Source organism: Pyxicephalus adspersus, chromosome 3, assembly GCF_032062135.1.
Source record: "Pyxicephalus adspersus chromosome 3, UCB_Pads_2.0, whole genome shotgun sequence".
NCBI classification, from domain to species: domain Eukaryota; kingdom Metazoa; phylum Chordata; class Amphibia; order Anura; family Pyxicephalidae; genus Pyxicephalus; species Pyxicephalus adspersus.
The window spans coordinates 12,024,756-12,048,349 of NC_092860.1; the positions used below are offsets into that span (position 1 = coordinate 12,024,756).

At 40.0% G+C, this 23,594-nt stretch overlaps 1 protein-coding gene across 1 annotated transcript in view; it reads left to right on the forward strand.

Moving 5' to 3' along the window:
- Positions 1-10,949: 10,949 nt before the first annotated feature.
- The window catches only part of RAB40B (RAB40B, member RAS oncogene family), a 45,681-nt gene continuing 33,036 nt past the window's right edge, over positions 10,950-23,594 (forward strand). Inside the window, exons 1-2 of the mRNA XM_072403597.1 lie at positions 10,950-11,053; positions 14,938-15,198. Coding sequence (XP_072259698.1) covers positions 15,057-15,198 — 142 coding nt within the window. The 5' untranslated portion in view covers positions 10,950-11,053; positions 14,938-15,056. The remainder of the gene's footprint in view (positions 11,054-14,937; positions 15,199-23,594) is intronic.

Genomic DNA, 23,594 nt, shown 5'->3' on the forward strand with positions numbered 1-23,594 from the left:
AAATGACGTCATTGTTATTTACTACTACCAGTATGAATTGGAAAAATCACCAGGCCTCGTTAAGCCATAAATGTACACCTGTAGAGTGAAAGATATATAAGCAGCCATTACTGACCCCTTCAGTAAAATCTAATTGGCTGGATGTCTCTAGCTGCCATAATTGCAGTCTCCAATTAGTAAAGTCTAGGGAAAGTCAGAACCTGTGTGGTTGGAGGATTGCTGGGGGGTGTTTTGCCAAAACAAACAGGTAGCACAGCTTATTTGCACATAACTGCAGACTTACCTCCTAGTTTATTCTCTGTTTCTGAACAGTTACTGTTGCTATGACAACATGTTTCCAGGGGCCGCATTAGGCCAAATGGGGCCCTGGTCAAGTAGAAGGTGGGGGCCCCAAATGTATATAATTTCAGATCCCCCCCCATCATTCTGTCGATTGGAAACCTTGAGAAGGTGGGGGCCCTGAGCAATTGTCTAATTTGACCCCCAAAATCAGGCCTGTACCTTTCTTTGGTCTTTGATACTTAAACACCGGTGCATTATAAATAAGCATTTTACCAATGGCTATCTGTAAGGGTGACATTCTTCCCACTGGCAAGTAATGTAAGACACATTCTTCTTCTGACCACTACACTGATATACTGTGAGCTGAGGATATATTAATTGTAGCCAGGGGTTTCCTGAAGACCTGAAAGTTATTTTAGGGGTTCCCCCATACCACTATCACATTGCAGTAACACATAATTTACATAATAGTAGCCTGAATTGACCGCCATTCTAAATGCCATCCAATGAATCTCCAGAAAACATCATGCTTTTTCCATGTTTTGACAAATTTATTCTTAATGGCACACCATATGCACTTAGCCAGGAAACTGCAGCGCAGCGTGCAGCAACACACTGGTACGCGTTGCCTTTTTGCGGAGCCTGCACTATTTTCACTGCAATGTGCTTATTCAAACAAATGGGTAACACATGGCAATGCCCGTACATTTTAAAAATAATTTTTTGGCCATTATCAGTGCAATGTATTGAAACTATGACGTAGGCATGGCCAACGAAACAGTATCGGATGTCCCTGTATATATAAGGTGAATAATTCCGATCTTAGTACTGGGCCTGACCACTAGTGCATGGTGGGGGGTTTATAGCTGGGAAATAACATAGTTGTATATTTCTAGACTGCTTTCCATTCCAACCTCTTAGATTGTAAGCTCTTCTGGGCAGGGTCCTCTCCTCCTCCTGTGTCACTGTCTGTGTCTGTCTGTCATTTGCAAGCCCTATTTAATGTACAGGTCTGCATAATATGTTGGCGCTATATAAATACTATTTCTCTATAATAATAAAAATAATATTACTGGACCTGACTGCTGGGGGCAAAGGGTCCTTTTTTTGGACAGGAATTAGTTTGCTCAGACCTTAAAAAATGATTGGTTATTGTTGTTTTTCCTTAACTATGTTTCCTTTGTATTTGCTTTTGAAAATATCATATAGAATGTTCTCCCTGTGTTTGCGTGGGTTTCCTCCAGGTACTCCAGTTTCCCTCCACATTCCAAAAACATGTAGTTAGGGTGATTGGTTCCCCCCAAAATTGACCATAGACTGCATTAATGACATATGATACGATAGAGACATTAGATTGTGAGCTATATTGAGGGACAGCTAGTGACATGACTATGGACTTTTTACAGCGCTGTGTAATATGTCGGAGCTATTTATTATGTTTCATGCAAAATGCACTTTGTAATAGTCAAATATTATACTGTATATAAATATTTTTATAGCTGTGTATATATCAACCCAAAAATGAGGGGCACCGAGAAGAAGTAAAAGAAGAACTGAGAAGGCACTGGGATCTGAAAAAGTGGGACAGTCCTTCCAAATCAAGCACAGTTTGGAGGTATATGCCCAGTCTTTGGTTTCGTACACTCGTAAAAATATTTGCTTGTCTTGTGTGAAACTCTGACATGTACAATGGTCCCTCAATGTCATTCACTGATCTGTCCTGACAGAGAAGTGAATACCTGATCAGGAACGACCCCAATGCATGTCAATGGAGGGGAGCACACTTAACCTCCCTACCGTTAAGCCCGACCTTCGTACGGGCTAAAAAAAGGTGCTCTTTTCGTTAAGCCCGAGATTTTCCGTACATTAAAATCCCCACTTACCCAGATAAGTGGGGATTTTAATGTAGGGAAAATCTCGGTCCCCCTGTGCTCATCCAGCGTCGGGTTCGTGTTCCAGCGTCGTCCTCCGTCGATCATCGTCCATCGGTCTCCCTCTCCAGCGTCGGGTGCCTTCTCGTATACCAGCGGGACCAGGTAAGAAGCCGGCCGGCATCTTGTGTTCCGCCGGGACCAGGTAAGAAGCCGGCCGGCATCTTGTGTTCCGCTGGCCGGCCGGCTTCTTACCTGGTCCCGCTGATCGTCCCGCGTCGTTCTCGTTCCAGCGCCGGGTCATCTCTGAAACAAGAAGCCGGCCGGGGGAGGAAAAAAACAGCCAGCCGGCTTCTTGTGCGTGTGTGCGCGATGACGTCGGCGCGTGTGCGGGAAATTCAAATTGAAACTCATTCATTCATTTTGGATTGGATTGGATACAGGAGTTTGTATTCAATCCAATACATAATGAGAGTTTGAATTTTGTTCTCATTTTGTATTGGATTGAATACAAAGTCCTATATCCAATCCAATACAAAATAATAGAAAATATATTTATGTGGTTTTGTCTATAGGTATGTGACGGACACTAGGGAGGTGTTTTAGAAAAATATATTACTATACAGTATACCGAATTATCGCATTTTCAGTATTGGATTGAATACAAAGTCCTGTATCCAATCCAATCCAAATTAATAGAAAATATATTTATGTGGTTTTGTCTATAGGTATGTGACGGACACTAGGGAGGTGTTTTAGAAAAATATATTACTATACAGTATACCGAATTATCGCATTTTCAGTATTGGATTGAATACAAAGTCCTGTATCCAATCCAATCCAAATTAATAGAAAATATATTTATGTGGTTTTGTCTATAGGTATGTGACGTTGGACGGTTGGACACTAGGGAGGTGTTTTAGAAAAATATATTATTATACAGTATACCGAATTATCGCATTTTCAGTATTTTTCATTTATTTATGTATTCTTGTTTAAGCCGAATTTTGTGTTTTTCCTTTAATTTTATTAAAAGTAATTTTTTTTTTTTTACATGATTGTGTGTTTCAAACATTTTTTATATTCATTATATCTACTAGAACCCTATTCGGACATATTTCTGTAAGTTACAGGTCTACAATTTAAAAAAAAAATTTCATGAAAACCTGTAACACTTTTGGTACAGAAATCTAGACCTCAGTGTAACGCCCAGGTGGTTAATAGAACAGATTGGCGCTGTGTACAGTGCTTGCACATTCATCTGTCCCTGGAAACGATCACAAAAGATAATTTCCAGCCACCAATATCTAATGTGTGTACATCAGGGATGCCCAACACGTGGATCGCGATCTACTGGTAGATTGCAAAGGCAACACGAGTAGATCGCAGAGCCCTGCTTTTAAAAAGTAAATAGACTCTACCACGCACAGGAGATATCAAAATCCAAATACCGTTCTGTCTGTCTGTTTGAGGCTGGCTACCAGCAACTACTGTCCAGACTATGCAACTTTGGCTGATTCCATTCAGTTTAAGACATCATCGGAGAAAGGTAATGGCCAAAAATGTACAGAATTGTATTGTGCCATACATGTTCATGCTGTTATGCAAGGCAAACAATATATATTTTAAATATAAAGTATACTCCGTATATATATATATATATATATATGTGTATATATATATATATATATATATGTTTAGCATTTTTATTGTTGGTAGATCATTTTGACTTGGTAATTTTAAAAGTAGCTTGCATAGTCATGTCAGTACATACCGGTAGTACATAATCTTAGTCTATCCACAACATTAGGGAAAATGATACACTGGGAAATACTGCACTCAATAAAAACATTTATGTCCCAACAGATACTCTATAAATTTACATTTAATTTTAGTATTATTGCATTCCATTTCTATTTTATTAACCTATAATTGATCACAATTTAGAATTCCAAAATTTGGAGTTGTAATGATTTGAGTTTTTGCTTTGACAGGAAACGGTTTTGGATTCTGAAATATCGGGCGCTGTTGACGTGTTTGCCTGTTGCAAAACAAAGCAAGGAATTCAGATGTAGGCGAATGTTTGAAATATTTTATAAATCAATGCGTATACATTTTAGATAAACTGGGAATACATGTTTATGGTGTTCTGATTTATTTTCCATAAACAGTTCATTCTTCAGATGCTGTCATGCTGAGGACCACGTAACTTCCTGTTTCTTACCACTAGAGGTCACTAGAGGAAAGCCTTTTGAGAACTGGACAGCTTTGGCCACCAGTAAAGGTGAGCAGTGGGGAAATTGGAAGTAGGTGAACAAAAGGCTGTGTTGATGGACCATTGCTCCTTCCTATTAATTTGCAGAAGTTGCCAACATTTAACAATACTACTTTCATGAGGCATTTTGCAAGCTATATGATAGATCTAAGCTAGTTTAAAACAGTACTGTCACGGAACCAACCAGGTGAAAACTAGTATTTTAAATATTACATATTTAGCCAACCAAGGACTCTATTTATAAAATGAGAAATCAGACATTCAAAGGAATGTTTGAGGGAATGTCAGACTCTCTGTTTTATAAATGGAGCCCCAAGTGTATCATAGCCTAAGAGCAAAAATTTATATTGCAACTTACCTGTCCTAAGGTGTGATAGCTGCAATTTTTTCCTTTTTAGACTTAATTGTCCTTTGTGTTCACCTGGTGATTCTGCCAATACCATATTTTCTTTCCTAGGATGATAACACTTATTAACTGGGCTGTGTTGTTGAGAGGAAGTGTTGTCACCTTAGGAAAGGAAGGTGTTATAATTACATAAATACTCTCTTTCTACTCATTCCTAAACATGGGGGTAGGTGTTCAGTAGTCCTTAAAGATAGCTGGGAACACTTTAATTGTCCTGTAATAAACATATCCCAGATATAAAATCCTATAGACATAGTTGATCCAGAGGAAGGCAAAAAAAAAACCTTGGTACAATTTGCTCCAACATGGGAAAAAATCCTTCCTGATTCCATGAGGCAATTGGATGTTCCCTGGATCAGCGCTTTCTGTTATCTTTACTATAAAGCTTTAATACCCAGTTTTTTTATGTTCTTCTAGAAATCATCCAGCTTTTTCTTAAAGCAATCTATAGTAGTTGCTGAAACTACTTCCTGAAGGAGCCTATTCCAAATTTTCACAGACATTACAGTGAAGAATCTATTTCTTATGCAGAGCTTAAACTTCTTCTCTTTCAGACACAAAGAGCGCTTCCTTGTCCTTTGTAACAAACTCAAAGTAAATAGTTGGGAAGAGAGTTCTCTATTACATGATTACTTTTAATAAACAGTATTTATATAGCACCACCAAATTATGCAGCACTGATCAGCAGTCAAATATTGAACTTATCAAACAGCTATACCAAAATACTTTTAGTGATATATGTACTCAAAAAGAAAGAAAATATTTTTAGGGTGGAAACACATTTTTCATGAACATTTGCATAATGAGGTCCATTGTTCTTATGTAGGGGGCAACAAAAATAGAGGTCTTAATTAATTTAATATTATTATTAATAATAATCAACAGTATTTTTAGGCCAACGTATTAGCGCTGTACATTCAATAGGGATTTAGCGCTTGACGAGGAGAAGGGGATTGCGAGTTAAAAATAAGATTGTTGTCCACTTATGGACTGACTATCTTCAACATTCTTGGTGGTTCAGTAAGTGTCTAATTAAAGACAAGTCTCTATATAGCTGACAACAACTGGGGCCTCTCATTATTGCTACAGATTATCAGCAGTCTGATCCATTTTTACAGAAAGCCAGGAATCCTCAGGAATGTCACAGCTGACAGTCACCTTGTCCTAGAGAATTACAAATAAAGAGCAGAAAGAATGGGCTGGGATGAAAATAGTACAGGAGACAAATTCTTCCCGTTTCGTGTCACTACCAGTAAATATGTCACTGTGTATGATGGTTCTAATAGACCTTTTAATATATCAGGGAAACTCATTTCTTATTAGTTATTAATAGTTTTGTGGTGGTGGGGTAGTAATGCAAAAAATTCCCAACCAGGAAAAGTTCCACCTCTCAGTAAAGCTGCGTACACACTTCCAATTTTTATCGTTGGAAATGAACGACGAACGATCGATTGGGCAAAAATCGTTCGTAAAAAAAAGTAACCAACGACGCCGACGAACGAGGATATTTGTTGGAAATGAACGACCGGACCGGCGGATCGGATTGGACGACGATCGTTGACCATCTATCGTGTGTACGGTCGTTCATTGATCGTCCATGGTCTGAGCATGCGCGGTGAACGAACGTTCGCTCACTTCCTGTGGTGCATGTCACTTCCTGTATCGTTCAAACGATCGTATCTATTGTGTGTACAATATCTGCGAACGATCGTGTCGTTATCTGTATGTACAGGATCGGTGCTATACGATCGTTCGCAGATATCGTGCAGGATCGTTCGTCGTTTGTTTACCAACGATAATAATTGGAAGTGTGTACGTAGCTTTAAGTGACCAAAGACATATTTATTTAATCAACAATTTTCCTAAAAATTAAAATCTGCAAAACACTTCAATATGCAAGTGGTAATAATTTAATACAGTTTCATGAACTCATCCATCATCTTTTTCACAACATTTCACAACATGTATTGTACTTTTCATGTATTTTAATGTAAAATACATTTAACAGTGATATGAAGTTAAAAGAAATTGGTCTATTAAGTGATGCCTGAAAAGTCCAGCAAAGCTTTTTTTTTTAAATAAATAAATATGTTTGGATGTGGCACCACACACACACTGTAGTTTGTTCAGCATAATATACGGTTAAAAACAGTGACTAATGATGAAAAAAACCGGTGTAGTAATAGTGTCAACATTTTTTTAGAAAACCTCAATGAGTATCTGCCAACCCCAAAAAACATGAAATATATAAAGAAATAAAACAAAGCAAACAGTGGGGGTTTTTGAGTAAGTAGTATTGTATTATTGACGACTTCTCAAAACACAATACAAATTATAAAGCAATTCTTACAACATAATTATTATTATTAATAATAATAATAATAATGAACAGGATTTATATAGCGCCAACATATTACGTAAGGCTGTACATTAAATATGGGTTGCAAACGACAGACAGATACAGACAGTGACACAGGAAGAAGAGAGGACCCTTCCCCGAAGAGCTTACAATCTAGGAGGTGGAGAACATAATCAGGAGTAAGTATATTTGTCGCCATAATCTTGGCGCTAGACATATCACAGCTAATACGTATCTGGTTAGTGGGCCATATACTGACCCAACTGTCCATTAACACACGTGTAACCGTCGTACCAAAAGTGACCAATGACACTAATGATCTTTTCACTATAAGCAAAAGGTGGCCCACTGGTTGATGAGTATATGACCTGGTAAAGGTCAATATTTCCCTGATATCAAATGTTTACTGGGCATAATCACATCATACTGGGCATCATCACTTCTCAGAACTTTTTTTAAGCTGGGTGGAAAGATGCTGTAGGCAAGTGGTGGCATGTGTATTGTGATTCAACTTTTCAGCAACCACTCAAAAACAGCCGGGTGGTCCTGAAAAGTACCGGGTGGTGCACCCAGCGAAAGGGGCTGGGGAGAACATTGGTACTAAGATATTACCCAGCGCTTTGCTAGTCATTTTACTAGCTGCTTGTCATCTATCAGAAAATTTAACCTACTCTATCAAAACCCCCAAATAAGGCTTCTATACATACACATGAACTAGGTATATTGGCATAATTTTTTTGTATTGATACAGTGCCATCATCTATAAGTAAAAATAGAAAAAAAGCAGCATCTGCTGTGGTCCTCCTGCATGGAGCAAGTTGGGACGTCCCCGCTGCCTGCTTTTTACTTCTTCGGTGTCTGATGTCCGCGGGTGCAGCGTGCGGAGTGCTGGCCTGTGTGTGGAGGCGAGTGTTGTACTGCATTATTAGAACTCCAGACTGTCCAGCTTTTTTGTTATCTGGCCTTCCCTTCCGCCACATTAGGCCGGATAGCCCAGAATCTACTGTACTTCTCAAAACACAATACAAATAAGGATGATAAATCCTATAACATAGTTGTAACAAATCTGTTTCTGCCCAACAAAATGGCACTATACAGCGTACATCTAATTTATGAATCAGTGGCCCCAGGATTCCCCAACAGTCCAGTTCAACAAGGTAGGTATATAGTTTGTATACCTGTATCGTCGCACTCAACGCGTTTCACCCGTATAGGCTTCCTCAGGGGGACTGCACTTTGCAAGTATGTCTAATGTGATATTCCACGCGTTAATGAATGCCCATAAGGACTGGTGAGCCCCGCCAGTAATAGTGCTGACCTGGTTGTTCATAGCAGTTTTGGGATGAAAGTTGGTGTGTCAGGAAGAGGACCGTGGCTGCAGCCTCTCCATCAGCATCTATCATGTCATCATCATCTATACAATGATTCTACCTTTTTCAATTTTTAAACATTCTTTTCATTTATATCTAAAAATCAAGATGTGGATTATGGATTTAGCTGAAACATGTCTTCAGAACGGTGCTGCTCGGTGTTTGCTCTATAGGGGTTGGCTAGGGTCACTGGGTTTTATTCCTGAGATTCAAGTGCAGATCCATCACCCCCCCACCCGGATTGTATTGAGTGACACGGTCATGTGACGGACTTCAGATGACATTGTCTTAAATTTAGTATCCTGGATGGAATGATTAGCTCGCTGGCTGGTTTATTTTATAGCCAGGAATTCGCCCCCCCATCACCTGTTTCTACCAACTGGCCCCTGCAGAGCTGCATCCAATCTGCAAACACAAATATTTGCCTGCCCTTATGAATTCCTAACGTGGATTCACATACACGAGGACCTTCAAAGAAAAATCCCAGAGCTTTCTCAGAGTGCTGAGGATGCAGATCTGTGGTCAGCTGGGGGTCAGAGGTACGATTGCATGTGTAGGGGTCTGGCAAGAGCGGACAAGCCTTAATTAATCTGAGGTTTCATCTTTGAATCTCTTTAGGTTATCATTTATTATTAACAGTTTAAGGGTTGATGTGGAAAAAGTGGCTGATGGACAACAACCTTATAACTGACCTATGTAGTGCTAACATACTCTGTAGCGTTGTATCGAGTGAGAATATGCATAGGGTTTTAATTAATGTGAATTTTGAGCAAACAGCTAAATACACATATAGAATACACATATGTGAAATGTTCTACCAGCCCTGTGTTGATCCAAACAGTCCTGAGATTTACAAAGTTCAGCCATACTGACCAGAAAAAAGATAACTTGATATTTTTTTTTGCTGCAGTTTAGCATCACAAACAAGCAGTGTCTCTTCTCCAGCCCATGACTGGATGGTGAATGGATAACCAGCAGACAGATGAGCTCATCTTTCTGTCAATCTTGTTTCTGCATCTATTATTGTTAAATTATTATTAAACAGGATTTATATGGCACCAACATGTTATACAACGCTGTACATTAAACAGGGGTTGCAAATGATAGACAGATATAGACAGTGACAGGATGACGGGAGGATCTTGCCCCAAAAAGCTTACAATCTAGGAGGTGGGAGAAGATTCACACAATAGGAGGGGGATATAGAATGGTGGGTAAGTAGTGAGGGTTTTAGAAGCCAGAGGATGGGTAGGTGTTTGAAAAAAATGGGTTTTGGGTGCTCTTTTAAATGAGCAGAAAGTAGGAGCAAGTTGTATAGGACTAGGAAGACCATCTTTCATGTATCAGCATGTTTGCTGTTAACACATGAGCATTGCAGCACACCTGATTGGCAATTTGTGCTGCTGCTATCATTCACAGTTTGAACTCTGCTGTATACACTCTACAAGAGGCTGAGAGTTGGGTCTGCTCATATTTCAACTATTTCACCAAAAGGGTCACCTAGCCTAATCTGGATGCTCACTAAGCCAATTTTGCTATTATGTCAATTTATGCTATTAAAATCACCAATTGGCATCCTATAGGCTGATCAGAGAAGTCATATTAAAACTAGCAGCTATAATCTGTGTACCTATTTCAGGTCACTGATGACCTAAAGTCCAACTGTGGGTTATTTTATTTAAATGCCTCCCTGGGTTGCCTAAAAAAATAGGCTTCAATATGCAATACTGACCTTTATTCTAGAGCTGACCCTTGCAGTACCTCATCTACATCACTAGATGTCCCCAGTCTTCCAGGTTGAATGACCACCCAGAATAACCTAAATCCCGTTTCCAGGTGAATAATAACCTCCAACCTATCCCACTGAAACCTATGTATTTTTTATATCTTTTAAAGTTGGATATATCTACCTATATTTGCAATCCAGGTCCTTTGTCAGCTCTGTTACCGGGTATGAGGGACCACTACCAACTCAATACAGGACCAGTACAAACATCACTTTTGATTTTTTTTTTTTTTTTTTTTTTAATGACAACTTCTGAAATGCATAAAGTGGTGGAAAAGTTTTAAATTTGAATTGCCCTGCCAAGGGAACACGGTTTATACTCAGAACCCACAGCTCTGTCCTTGGAATGTGATCTCCCTCCTCTATTCCAAGCAAAACACGCGCCAGCTCTAACCACGACTGCGCAAGCACCAAGCTTAGCACGCGTTTGTAAACAAGAGACGCTCCTCCCAGGCCCCTCCCATTTGTTTCTTGTACACCGCCCACTTTTCCTTACCTAGGGGAGAAAGTCGAGTGGGACGTGCCACGCCCTCTAAGAGTGACAGATGGGCTGCGTAACCAATAGGTAAGATCTGATCCCATAGCAACTGTGCGCGGGGCCAATCGGTGGTGCGTGAGGGCGGGGTGAGATCTGTCAGGTTGAGCCGACTTCTCCACGTCTGGCAGATGAGCTTGTGCTGTCCGAAGGAGAGCAGGGAGAAGAGGTGAGTGTGAGCCGAAGGGGCGAGCGTGAACCGGGGGGTGATAGTGAGCCCCGATCCTGCTAGATCTGCTGTGTGTATGGATATATATATATATATATATATATATATATATATATATATATATATATATATATCTGTATCTGTATCTGCATCTGCCTTCATATCACACACCATGCTGGCTGCGCTGTCACTGTGTTTGTATGTTGTCACTCTGAGTATACCTTCCATATAGACATTCATTGCACTGTCCTTGTAATATACATCTATCCACATACATCGCACTGTCCTTGTATCGTATATATGACATTATTACATATACATATATATGTACGGTGCAATGCCAAATATGTGTTCAACCAGTTATATATAGATGTGTGCAATTTAGTCTGTGTGTGTATATGGTCATACATGTTCAAGATGCTAAATCCTTCCATGTATGTACACTGAGCAGTCACCAAATATAAATAAATCATATATTATCTCCATGCATACAAATCACTCTACATACATGATGTATGACAAATACCTACAGAGCTCTCTATATGACATGCCGGCACCGTATACATACAGACCTCTATATATGGACCTCTATATATGACATGCCGACACCGTATATATACGGACCTCTATATATGACATGCCGACACCGTATAGGTACAGACCTCATACTTGACATGCCGGCACCGTATATATATATATATACGGACCTCTATATATGACATGTCTGTATCGTACACATACAGACCTCTATATCTGACATGCAGGCAACATTTTTGATTAGAAGAAATCCAAAATATTAGAGTTGCTCCCAGAACAGAAGGTGAGGGGCAATTGTTCCTTAGCAGATACTTGTTTCACTGACAGTTGTCAAATTGTGCTATTTGTCTCACTGTCACAGATTTCATATAACTTCCCTTTGCTCCTCTGGGACAGGAAGTGAATGGAAAATTTCCCCCAAAGATCAAAATAAATAAGCTGGCATTTGTTTGAACCATTCTCTACCCGAATTAGCTTTGCCTGCATACACTTTGCATTTCTATAAGCATCAATGTAATCTGAAATCGACCCCCCACCCCTCGTTGTCACAGAAGTAGTGCCCTCTATAGGTGTTAGGTAAAAGGGTTAGCTGGCCATGAACAATGAGTCAAAATGGCAGCTCTCACTAGGTGTCCCCAATATGCAGTGATTTCTACCTACCAAAAGTGGTTAATGGAAGGAAAAAAGGAAAACTAGGAAACTGGAGACAAGTAATAAATGTCAAGGCTCAATATGGAGGGGGGGGGTAGCTAGCCTGGGCCAATCCCAAAGAAGCTCTACTGTACACAAATTGCTGAAATCTTGACCGTAAGTGGAAGGTGTCACCAAATTCAATATTGTGTATGGGGCCGCTTCTTCCAGTCAAGGTGCCCATTCTAACCTTTGTCCACTGCCAGGAGAGTTGGAGGTATGGTGCCAGCACATAGGAGTCCACACTGGACCATGAAGCAGTGGAAGAAGGTGGATGGTCAGGTATGAAATTTATGGAGAGTAGAAATGGTAGCAGGGTGTAATATGGGAAGAAGGCAGGCAGGGGGAGGCAGCATGGGTATTGGGAGAAGAAGGCAGGCAGGGGGAGGGAGCATGGGTATTGGGAGAAGAAGGCAGGAGGAGGCAGCAGGGGGTATTAGAAGAAGGCAGGAGGAGACAGCAGGGTTTATTAGGAGAAGGCAGGCAGGGGGAGGCAGCAGCGTGTATTATGTGATAAAGGCAGGCAGGGGGAGGCAGCAGAGGGTACTAATAGAAGAAGGCAGCAGGGGGTATTAATAGAAGAAGGCAGGCAGGGGGAGGCAGCAGGGGGTATTAGAAGAAGAAGGCAGGCAGGGGCAGGGTGAATTAGGAGAAGCAGGCAAGCCAGGAGAGGCAGTTTGACTTACAGAATCTACTGCTAATATCTTGGTGCCAGTTACGACAGGACACCCTAAGAAGTCTTGTGAAGTCCATGCCTGGGTGGGTCACAAAAGGGGCCCCACAAAATGTTCAGCTTGTGTTTTTTATAATTTGGGCAGATAAGTGTATATATGGTATATTCTTCACTGGTCACTCTTGCAGTGCATCGTATGTATTGGCCGATGTGTTCTGTGATTTAGCTATGCTACCATACTGTTGGTAAAGTTTCTGATTATTGACTGTTGTCACTTCTAAATACATAGAATTAGGATCTGTTTAAGGTCCCATTCGGTCTCTCCTGCCTGCAGAATGATCCTTCACTGTCTCAGAGTTTATCCGGGGTCAGTGACCTTCTGTCCTGAGCAATGCATTCTGGATGGAAGGGGCAAAAGTTGGCCCTATACCCAGATAGATGTACTCAGGATAAAGGTGAAGAGTCTCCTTAAAGGAACACCCCACTTATAAGTGTTCTTTCAGTTAAAGGTAAAAAATGCCTTCAATAGTTTGATCCTCTTATCATTTAACACTCGCTAGGAAGCTTCACTTCTTCTGCCCCAATAGTAGCCTTCCACTTTAAAAAACCAACATCGCTAGTTAGGCTCCCATCATGGCTACTACAGGCGCGTGGACCCAAAACTATGAGATCTCAGTACCTGGGGGTACGTTTGGACATATTGACTCTTTACCACCCTCAGTTGATGCTTTCGCCCACGCTCCACCACTCCATACATGGATGCGACCCTCGCTATTTATAATGGTGGAGCAATCTAAGAATGGTTACTATGACAACTGCAGAGAGGCATTGCTTGAGAAAAGAAGAGTTATTTTTCACCTGTCATAGGCTGCATATAGTGAAGATCGTTGTGTTCATTGCAGCACCGGTGCACTTAGAACACTTCCTGCCTAAAGCATATAGAACATCATCCTCCTCATCCATTCCATAGTCACATGCAGACCCCAATGTAGGTTTGATGGGGGGAATAATGGAGGAAGAGGAGGATGAATATTACCCAAGGCATCCAGATCCCTCTGTAATATTTGCAGAGTGAGTTAGGGAATGAGGAGACAATTTATGCTGATGTCACTGTATTAAATTCATACTTAGGAGACCATGTAATACAATGTAACACATTCAGACTTTGGTGATATCACTTATGATGTCATTTGTGTCACATGACTTGATGTCAACATACTTCTGACTGGTATGTACAAGTGCACAGTCAAAACAGATCTCTATGTTAGGAAACTCATACTGCTTTCACATAGATTTCAGCCCTAACCAGTTTTCTCTGTGCACTGTGTATATTAAACGGTTGCCTTTTTTAAAAAAAAAAACCTTTTGTCACATGGCTGCAGGACATTTCTAAAGGTGGTTTCTAATCGGTGACAACAGTGGGACATACCTGCACATTTGTGTGTCTGTATGGTTTATTTTAGTCCTAACTAAGAGAGGAATTTACAGAGTGACATTGCAAAACTGGAAACGTATTACTGTGTTGTCACCCCATAACAGGAAGTGCCTGAATAGGGACCTTCATGGCAGCAACACCAGGGATCAGTTGAATGAAAGCTGCAGATTTAAAGAAGAATATATTGGATCTATAGATTGGGTTTAAAGGATATTTTGTATGGGGTAATTTCCTAAAGCCATTGGTTAGATTACTTTATGGGGTCTATTTATAAAACTTAGAATCCTACATTCCCTGGTGGGAATCAGTTATTGCCATTGAAACACATGAACATGGACGAATCCTACCAGGGAATGTCTGATTCCCTGTTTTATAAATATAGCCCTATATTGTTGTTATGGACAATGTGCAATCTGTTCTTCATTTTTTTTTTTGAAAGATTGGCCCATACTCGATATTGTCTGATAGCCGGTGCTGTGTTTAATAGAAACATTTACAATGGCATATTTGTTACATGCCTCATTTCTGACAATCTCTTCACCCTCATAGATTGCTGAGCATTTTCGGTATGATTCTTCCATCTACTCTGCATCTGTGAACCCGGTTTCTTCTCACCCCATGATGGGCTGAGGCAGCCCAATCAACTGGAAAGTCTCTTGGAGAAGAGAATGACCCACAGAGCCAGTCCACTCAAAGCGTACGACTTCCTTCTGAAGTTTCTATTGGTCGGTGACAGCGATGTCGGCAAAGGGGAAATTCTGGCCAGTTTACAGGACGGGTCTACGGAGTCGCCATACGGATACAACATGGGTAAGTACATTGCTTGGTGACTCTGTACGACATTATTTATTTTTTGCTTTGGTCAGTTTTGTAATGTATCAATGACACTGGCAAACTCACAAAGATGAGTGTTTGGCATAACGTTTTAATTGTCATGAAATGCAAGGTGAGCAAACAATACTGTGTATTTCAACCCACAAAATATGGCAGGCTGCACTTTAGCACAGTACAATCAAAGGGGACACCATGCATTGTTTATAATGAATTGCAGCACCCAAATGAGTGTAATGTGGGGTGCGGAAAAGCAGTGTGAATGTACTGTTGGGGTTCTAAGCTCAGGTGCAAATAGGTACTCTTATCTGTTAGATTTGGAGAATCTGATACACTGTTTGATCTGATTTTTTATGACAGCATAATTATCAAATCAGACAAAACATTTCAGAAGGGATTTTTCTAGAAATTCCCCTGCCATAATTCCCTCTCTTCCTGACTATCTGAGAATGTTAGGTGTGTCTTCTCACCTTTAAGGCACAGGAGGTGGACAATGGCATGAATTGGGATAATGGGGACCCCACATAATGGGCATATCAGATGTACAGAGCTGGGAGCTCTTGCACAGGAAAGATTGGAACCTCTCATAATGGATACAGTGGTTGTACAGAGGCAAGAACATCTGCACAGGGAAGATGAGAACCCCTTATAATAGGCAGATGTACAGGAACTCAGCACCAACAGAGATAGAAGGGTCCGTTGGAAGTTTTGCTCTGCAGTATCCAACAAATGTTAAAAAAGGCTGTTTTGTGTAGCTGACACTGATTAAATCTACATCAAACAAAAATTAACGGAAAACAAGTTTACCTTCAAGACATGTATGGATGGATATACAGTAAAACCCCATTATTCCGGAACTCCGATAACCAGCACCCGACAGCTCCGCTTTCTTAATTGCTCCTGAAGCCCTAGCAGAGCTGTGGCATGTGTTCTCCATCCAAGAACACATACCACAGCTTCACTAGGACTGCGCGAGCAATCGGGAGAGCAGAGCAGAGCTCCGCTGATTGCTCCGCTCAGTGATTGGCTAAGAAAAGAGAAACCCTGATGACGGCTTTTCTCTTCCCTTTTCTCATCCATTCAGCACTAGACGTGAATGGGGATATGTTTCCCCATTCAAGTCAAGTGCTGAACGGCTGAGAAACCTCAGATTCAGAGTAACCTCAGACAACTTGAAACTACACTTACCTGGAATAAGTCATTCCCCGTGGATGCCGGATAACCAAGTTTCTACTGTAATTAGGTTTAGGTTTAAGAGATCATGCCATTCGGTGAAGTGACAGGTTCTCTTTAAAGACCACCTACCTAATGCTGCTCATATATTTATATTTTTATTATATACTTGGAATGGATGATCATATGATACTCTTTGTGGTAGCAGAATTGGCTGCACAAAGGGAAAATATGAAAGATACAGGTGCAGCTAATGATAGTCATGTTGTGACAAAATTCAGCACACTATAACATACTTCAGTGTGGAAAAAAAAACAAAACAGCGGCACATAACAAAGTGCATGCCAACACAAGTGAGCTGATGTGTGCACCATGGTGTGAACCTTTTCTTACAGATTCTCACATCTCCCTGGAGCTCTGGCAGCATTGAGTTCCCAGGTCTGTAGACCTGACATGTTCATTATGAAACTTCCCACAATCACTGCTAGATTTAATTGATTTTACATTATACATTAGTGGGAATACCCTGCCTATTAGGTAAACGGGAACAGAGCCAGGGTCTATAGCAGGGAGAGGTCTCCTGAAATCCCCCGGAGCTGTAACAAGTCAGGTGACACTGAAACCAGTCTCCACCTAAAACCAGAACATCTGGTCCCTTTATATATAGTTTTGAATAATTGTTTTTTCCTAAATTTTTACTTTACTTAGATTAGTGAAAATAAATATTTGGTGGATTAGAAGAAGCTATGCTAAAGTCAGTTAAATATGTGGCCTCCTTTAGGTGTTCTTCAAGCCTGGAAGATTCCTATATATTGCAATTAGATTAGTATGTATCTGCCGCACCTTCAAAGGTGACACGTTAGGGTGTCACCTGTCGTATATTCTCCTGTGTGAATGTAATCACAGCCGTGATCAGGCATGAGCGGCCGAAGTACATCTTTCTGTTAAAGGGAAAGTAAAAGCGTCCTGTGCATTGATAATGTCAGCTATCTGGAAAAGGGAAAGTTGTAATCATTTATTTTTTTTATCTTGTAGCCCTCACTAGAAACATGAATGCTTTAGTTTGATTGACTGCAGCATGCTTCCTTTTAAATTGCCCGGTCACCGGCATGAACCCTGATATGACAGATTCACTTTAAAGAAGTACTCTACTAAACACCACTTAAACACATCCCTGGCACAGTTTCAACCCTCTGTATGTCTGAATATGACTTATGTGGCTATTTGTAAGAAAAGCTGGAGTCTTTGTGTTGTCAGTTACTTACTTCCTTGAAAATAGAGACCTATTCGTCTGTTTCCTGGATGCCTCCTCCCTGTATTACCAATAATAAAGGGTAAGGACTCAAAGTGAACCGAAGTAAGAGGTTTCCTTTACTTTAGTTCTCCTAATGTTCTTCAGCCTGCAGCTAAGAAACAGCTGTGTGTAAGCTTGGATTCACTCCAACCTACACAGGCCCTACACATATCCCCACCTCCTGTAACAGTGCTGGGCCCATCAGAAAGTTTATAGAGTGGCCACATGCTTCTCCATACCCAGAACTACTAAGCACTCTGCATTGGCAATGCATTACTTTATTAAAGGTTTGAATTATATCAATTGCAGGTTAAAAAAATGCATATTGAAGTGGTATATCAGGCAAAAAGGCAAAAAATTTGAGTTTGTTTATGTCCAGTTTCCAATCTTGGCGTATTATAACTAAGTAATCCTGAACCAGAAATGAGTAAACTCTTCCATTATTTATCCATTGTGTACTACAAATAAATAACTGGCAACCACACCAATGACCCATAGGTCTCTATGTTTATTACTTTTAGTCAAATATTGCTTTTTTTGTAGTTAAGGAATAGGCATTTGTATCCACTTTATTGTAACCAAATAAGTTGGATTGGATTGGCAGCCATCATTAAGGTGTATTAAGGCTAAGGCTAAGGCTACCCTGACATTTGGACAATTTGGCCATAAACGATGTCTTTATTTAAATTTAGTAATTCAGAAAATTATAAGAAAATCAAAATGTAATAATAAATTAACTAAAGATCTGTATCTTTCTAATGGATATATTTAGTTCAAGAACATGGCTTTAATTCTATTTGCATGTGTGGCTATGTCGAGTTCATTCAGGTCCCTAGCCTAATCCTCTAAGACAGCGTCATTCCTCAAGGGCTTCCAGTAGAGCAGGCTTAAGGATATCCCAGCTCGGAGACAGGTGCGTCACTTCAAATATTCCAGAGCCGCTGTATGACCTACTTCTCCTGAGCCGGAGCTGGCACAGGGCACTGCGAAAATCACATTCAGAACATCGTGCTTGTCCCTCAGCATTGTACAGTGTGGGTTTTATTACGAATGTTCTTTAGCCCGTCTTGGAGTGTCTCGGTGGCTTGGCACCCAACTACAAGAGCCGCTGTACAGAGGGATTAGCACAGGAAGCCAGACTCAATTTGTGGGAACAGAAACGCATGCTTGGTTGGAAATCATAATTGATGATATGAAAAGAAAGCAATGTGTTTCTCCTTGCTTAGATGTCCTTGTGCAATAAATCCAACAATAAGCCACTTCTGGTTATTCTCATTTTTTATGAAAAATGATACTTCGTTTTGTGGAACACAGGCCCCCAGACTGATTATCCTGTCACTTCATGAGCCATATTTTCTAGAATCTGTGACTTTAAACCAGGTGCAATGATGAAAGTGAAGAAGTTTGAACAGCTGTGTGCAAGTTGGATATACAAGTCTGTATTTTCAGGTTTACCTGTGCTGTAAGCCAGACATTTTGGAGGCTCTGGCAATGGATTGTTGAACCCGAGGGTGGAAATTAGCCCTTTGGAAGGGGTGACATCTAAAGCTAAAAATTTGTTAACTCTAACCCACAATAGAAGAATCTTGACATATCTGGAGTCCAGAAAATTATTGAGCAAAAATACCAAGCCAACACTTTTTGGAAATAGAGTCCCCTCATGATGTCCTACAATGTAACAGATTGGGGGGATATAAGCTAACCTAAACTGGTTAAACATTTTTTTTTTAAATAGTAATATGTTGCATGCAGTTAAGCAATAGCAGCAGCCAGTGATAGGAAACTTTATTTTTTTTATCCAAATCTATGTCAGTTATGGTCCTGTGTATGTCCTGTACAAATTTTTCTTCTGCAATCCAGAAATCGATCAGAGCAATATATTTGGTACATGCACTATGGAAGTATTTTTAGTTTAAATGCACTGACTTACCTCTCAGGTTGACTTGAAATAAAAAAATAATTTTGGTCCTCACAGCCTAGTTTGCTCTTGTTATCAAAACAGAATCAGTTTGCAGAATTTTCTGGTTACTTTTGAACCTGAAATTCTGGTTCCTGAGAATGTCCTCTTCAGATGGAATGATGTAACTCTTTTTAGCTTAAAGCGTAACCTGCCCCAACATGCAACCAATGTATCGGGGACTTGGGAAAGAACGCTGAGTGGTGCTTCTTAGGTAATGTCATATGGATTTATATGGACTACCGCCAATGAGGAGATGACTTGTACAGGCTGGCCTTGCACTATGGGAATTGCTATGTCATTGATTTATACTGGGTGGTGTGTGAGCTCCGTTACTATACATTAAATGATTGGAGGCAAGTTAAAGTGATGTTTTTCATCATTAAATAGTATATTTAAATCCAATGTATCACGACCCTATTCACACTATTTTGAACTGCAGTAGTGCATTCATTGCAATAAACAATCTCACCTTGCAGAATGTTGTGCTACTGCAGCACTTTTGCTTTTGATGGGGCCCTCAAGTTAAGAGAAATCACTCTCTACCTATAGTTTTGTCACTTTAACAATCTCTTCCCTGTTCACCTTGAATCAACAGCCATTCTGCAGCTGTGGATGAAGGGAACTTAAGAAATCATCCATATAGCCAACTGCCAAGAACATTGTTGACCTCCTCCTGACTTGATTTTGACCTGCAGGTTTTGTATTCATGTTGAATTGTATGGGAATACCAAACCTTTCTGGCTCAAAAACACATCGCTTCATATTCCTAGACGATTGGGTCCATAAAGTTCAAACAGACAGTTTGTTGACTCAGGGCTCCATTACTTATGAGTCCCATATTTCTCTCCAATGTTTACACCCTTCTGCTCCATGCCCCACTTCCTATGAAGTATTTCTTCTCCTCCTGATAGTGAAATCCCTGTAATCCGTCTATTGTGTACCCCAAAAATAAAAATAAAACCTAAAAATCAAAGTGTAAATAGAGAGGCCTCCATTATACCTGCTGCAGCAGTAGGATGAGCTTAAATTGTTGGTGGAAGCGTACAAAAAACTTTCTGGGTGGGCTTATGCTATAAATAATATGTTTTCTGTGATGAATATCACCAGATAATTACACTATTAGAGCTGAGACGTTAACGCGGCGCATCTGTGATTCATCTTCCTTTATATCAGGTTTTTCCTGTAGTTTCTTATGGCACGCAGCCTGAATATTATCCCCTTAATCTTTTTCTCTCCTCGTAAATTCTTCTCCATTCATGACATAGCCGTACATCTCCGGTTAAACCCTTAAGGACATCTAACTCTTCATTGCTTAGAAAGATATACCTCTCTATAAAATACAGATGTTTATTGGTGATTTACGTTCCTGTCAATGCTCAGCAAGATTTGCTGGGCATCCTTGGAGTAAATTGGTTATGGCGACATATGCCAGTACAAGATCCCTTTATATATTTGCAGGTGACTATGGGAATAAAGGGGGAAATGGTAAGTTAGTCTTATTGCCGCAAATAAACCATGTTTCCCAGTAACAGGTAGGTATAAGGATAGATAATGGTACACTGTATGGTCAAATGTATGTCCAAATCTTCCTTTCTGAGGTCCAGTGATGGCTAAAGCTTTGTTTACAAACAAACATACTGTCATTGTTAGGCAATCACATTGACATTGATGGTGAGCATAGGACTGAGACCAGGACCTGTCAGTGACAACGCAGTTTCGGGATTAGAAGTGTGAACAGGTGCATTCTTCTTGTGCTATATGGGCTAAAGTATGTGGATCCCCTCAAAGTGACTTCAGATTTTCTTAGTAAAAAAGACTACTTCATACAAAGAAATTTAAACAACAAATAAGAAAATGTGGGATTTTTAGATACTCAAAAACATCTTTACATAAAACCAAACTTTTATTTCAATTTGATCAATGCAACTAATAAAACACGTTTTTTTTTCTTCCTTTAGCCCAGGTAAACAATTTTCACAAAAATTATTTCAGATATTTTCTGCGGTCTTTCTACACGTTTTGCAACTATTTGCTTCCTCAGGAAAGACAACCTATGCAGTACAGTCTAAGAATGAAAAAATGAATGTAGATATTTGTATGTCCCTGTGTACAAAGCCAGCTCTATAAAGACATGGCTTGACCAGTTTGGAGAAGTGTACTGCAAAAAAAACCCTGACTCCCAACCTTAGTGAAAACCTTTGGGATGAATTAGGGTTGTGAGCCAGGCCCATAAAACCAAACTTTTATTTCAACTTGATCGATACAACTAATAAAACATGTTTTTTCCTTCTTTTAGCCAAAGTCATCAAATGTTCCAAGAATTATTTCAGATATTTTTTGGTGTCTTTCTACGCGTTTTTCATCTATTTGCTTCCTCATGACAACCTTTGCAAAAAATAATGTAGATATTTGTGTACAAATACAAAGTTACCTGTGTACCTGTAAAAATACCTGTGTACAAAGTTAACTCTAGACATGGCTTGTTTGGAGAAGCGTACTGCATGAAACTCTGACTCCCAACCTTACTAAACACCTTTGGGATGAATTGGGGTTGTGAGCAATAGGAAACCATGGCCTGAGAATGGTAATATGCACATTGCAACATGAAGGTGTTATAAAAAGATTGATACTGACCTCCTAAGCATACTACTTACCTGGCTATTGCTGTCCTAGAACAAGCATTATGTTTACAGAGTCAGAACTAATGATCTGTATGTAGTTTTCAGTGGTCCAGAAAATATTGATGCCTAACAGCAATTAGCAATTTCGGCAAGAGCAGCTACATACAGTATTCTTTCAGTAGAGGTATTCTTTAGCTATCTTTGTAGCTGTTCTTGTAGAAACAAGACAAGGATGGAAATAGCTGACCTGCTGGGGTTATTGGGTTCTTGTTTGGTCTCTTTCTATGGTTCAGCAGTTTAATGTGTTTTTAGCACTCAGAATCTGCAGGTTCGGAGTCGCTGAGACTAAACAGAAGCCTGCATATTTACTCTGTAGGCCTGTGTAGTGTACCGGGCAGTTAAAAAATAGCTACAGAGCGGAAGAAGTGGAAGAGATCCCATCAGAGGACAGGAAGTGTATAATTAACAGAGAGGAATTTGGAAGATCCAACCAATGTTGGTGTTTTATAAATAATACCTCCATCACTTTAAATGTTAGGAAATGTTAGCTTAAAAATGTCTTTTATGCTTTTTCCCAACCCTGCTAGGTACAATTACAATACCTAAATCTCACACTGAGGCTTTTCTTAAATCCTCCTGATGTAATGTCTGCACCTGCACAAGTTGGCCCTATAGACTTCTGTGGGACCGATACTTTTCTGGTGGATAGTTACCATGTTACTTTAAGGAAGGGACCCTGTAAAGCCAAAAAACATAGCCCACCTCCTGCACAAAAACATTTCTTCAATCAGCAGGGAGTGCAACAAATCTGGTTGAAGGGACATTTTTATTATTTTACAATCCTGTTGATATAAAACAAAACTGCCACCAACTGAAGCAAAAGCACAAACAAATGACAAATATATCCCTAATATTCTTTTATATTGTGTGGAGTGAGAATTGTATTTCCATAATAGATACATAGGTAATCAAGTTGAAAAAAGACACAAAATTCCATCAAGGTCAACCACTAGGGAAATAAACACATCCCAGATAAAAGCCCCATAGACATGGTTGATCCAGAGGAAGGCAAAAGCACCCCCTATAAGTCTGCTCCAACAGGGGAAAAATATTCCTTCCCGATCCCGTCAGGCAATCGGATGTTCCCTGGACCAACAGTCGCCGTTATCTTTAATACCCAGTTATGTTCTGTGCTTGTGGAAAATCACCCAACTACTTCCTGAGGAAGCTGATTCCCCTTTAACAGTGAAGAATCCCTTCCTTAGCCAGAGAATAAATCTTTTTTGCTCTAGATGCAAAAGGATATATATCCAGAACCCCCCCCCCC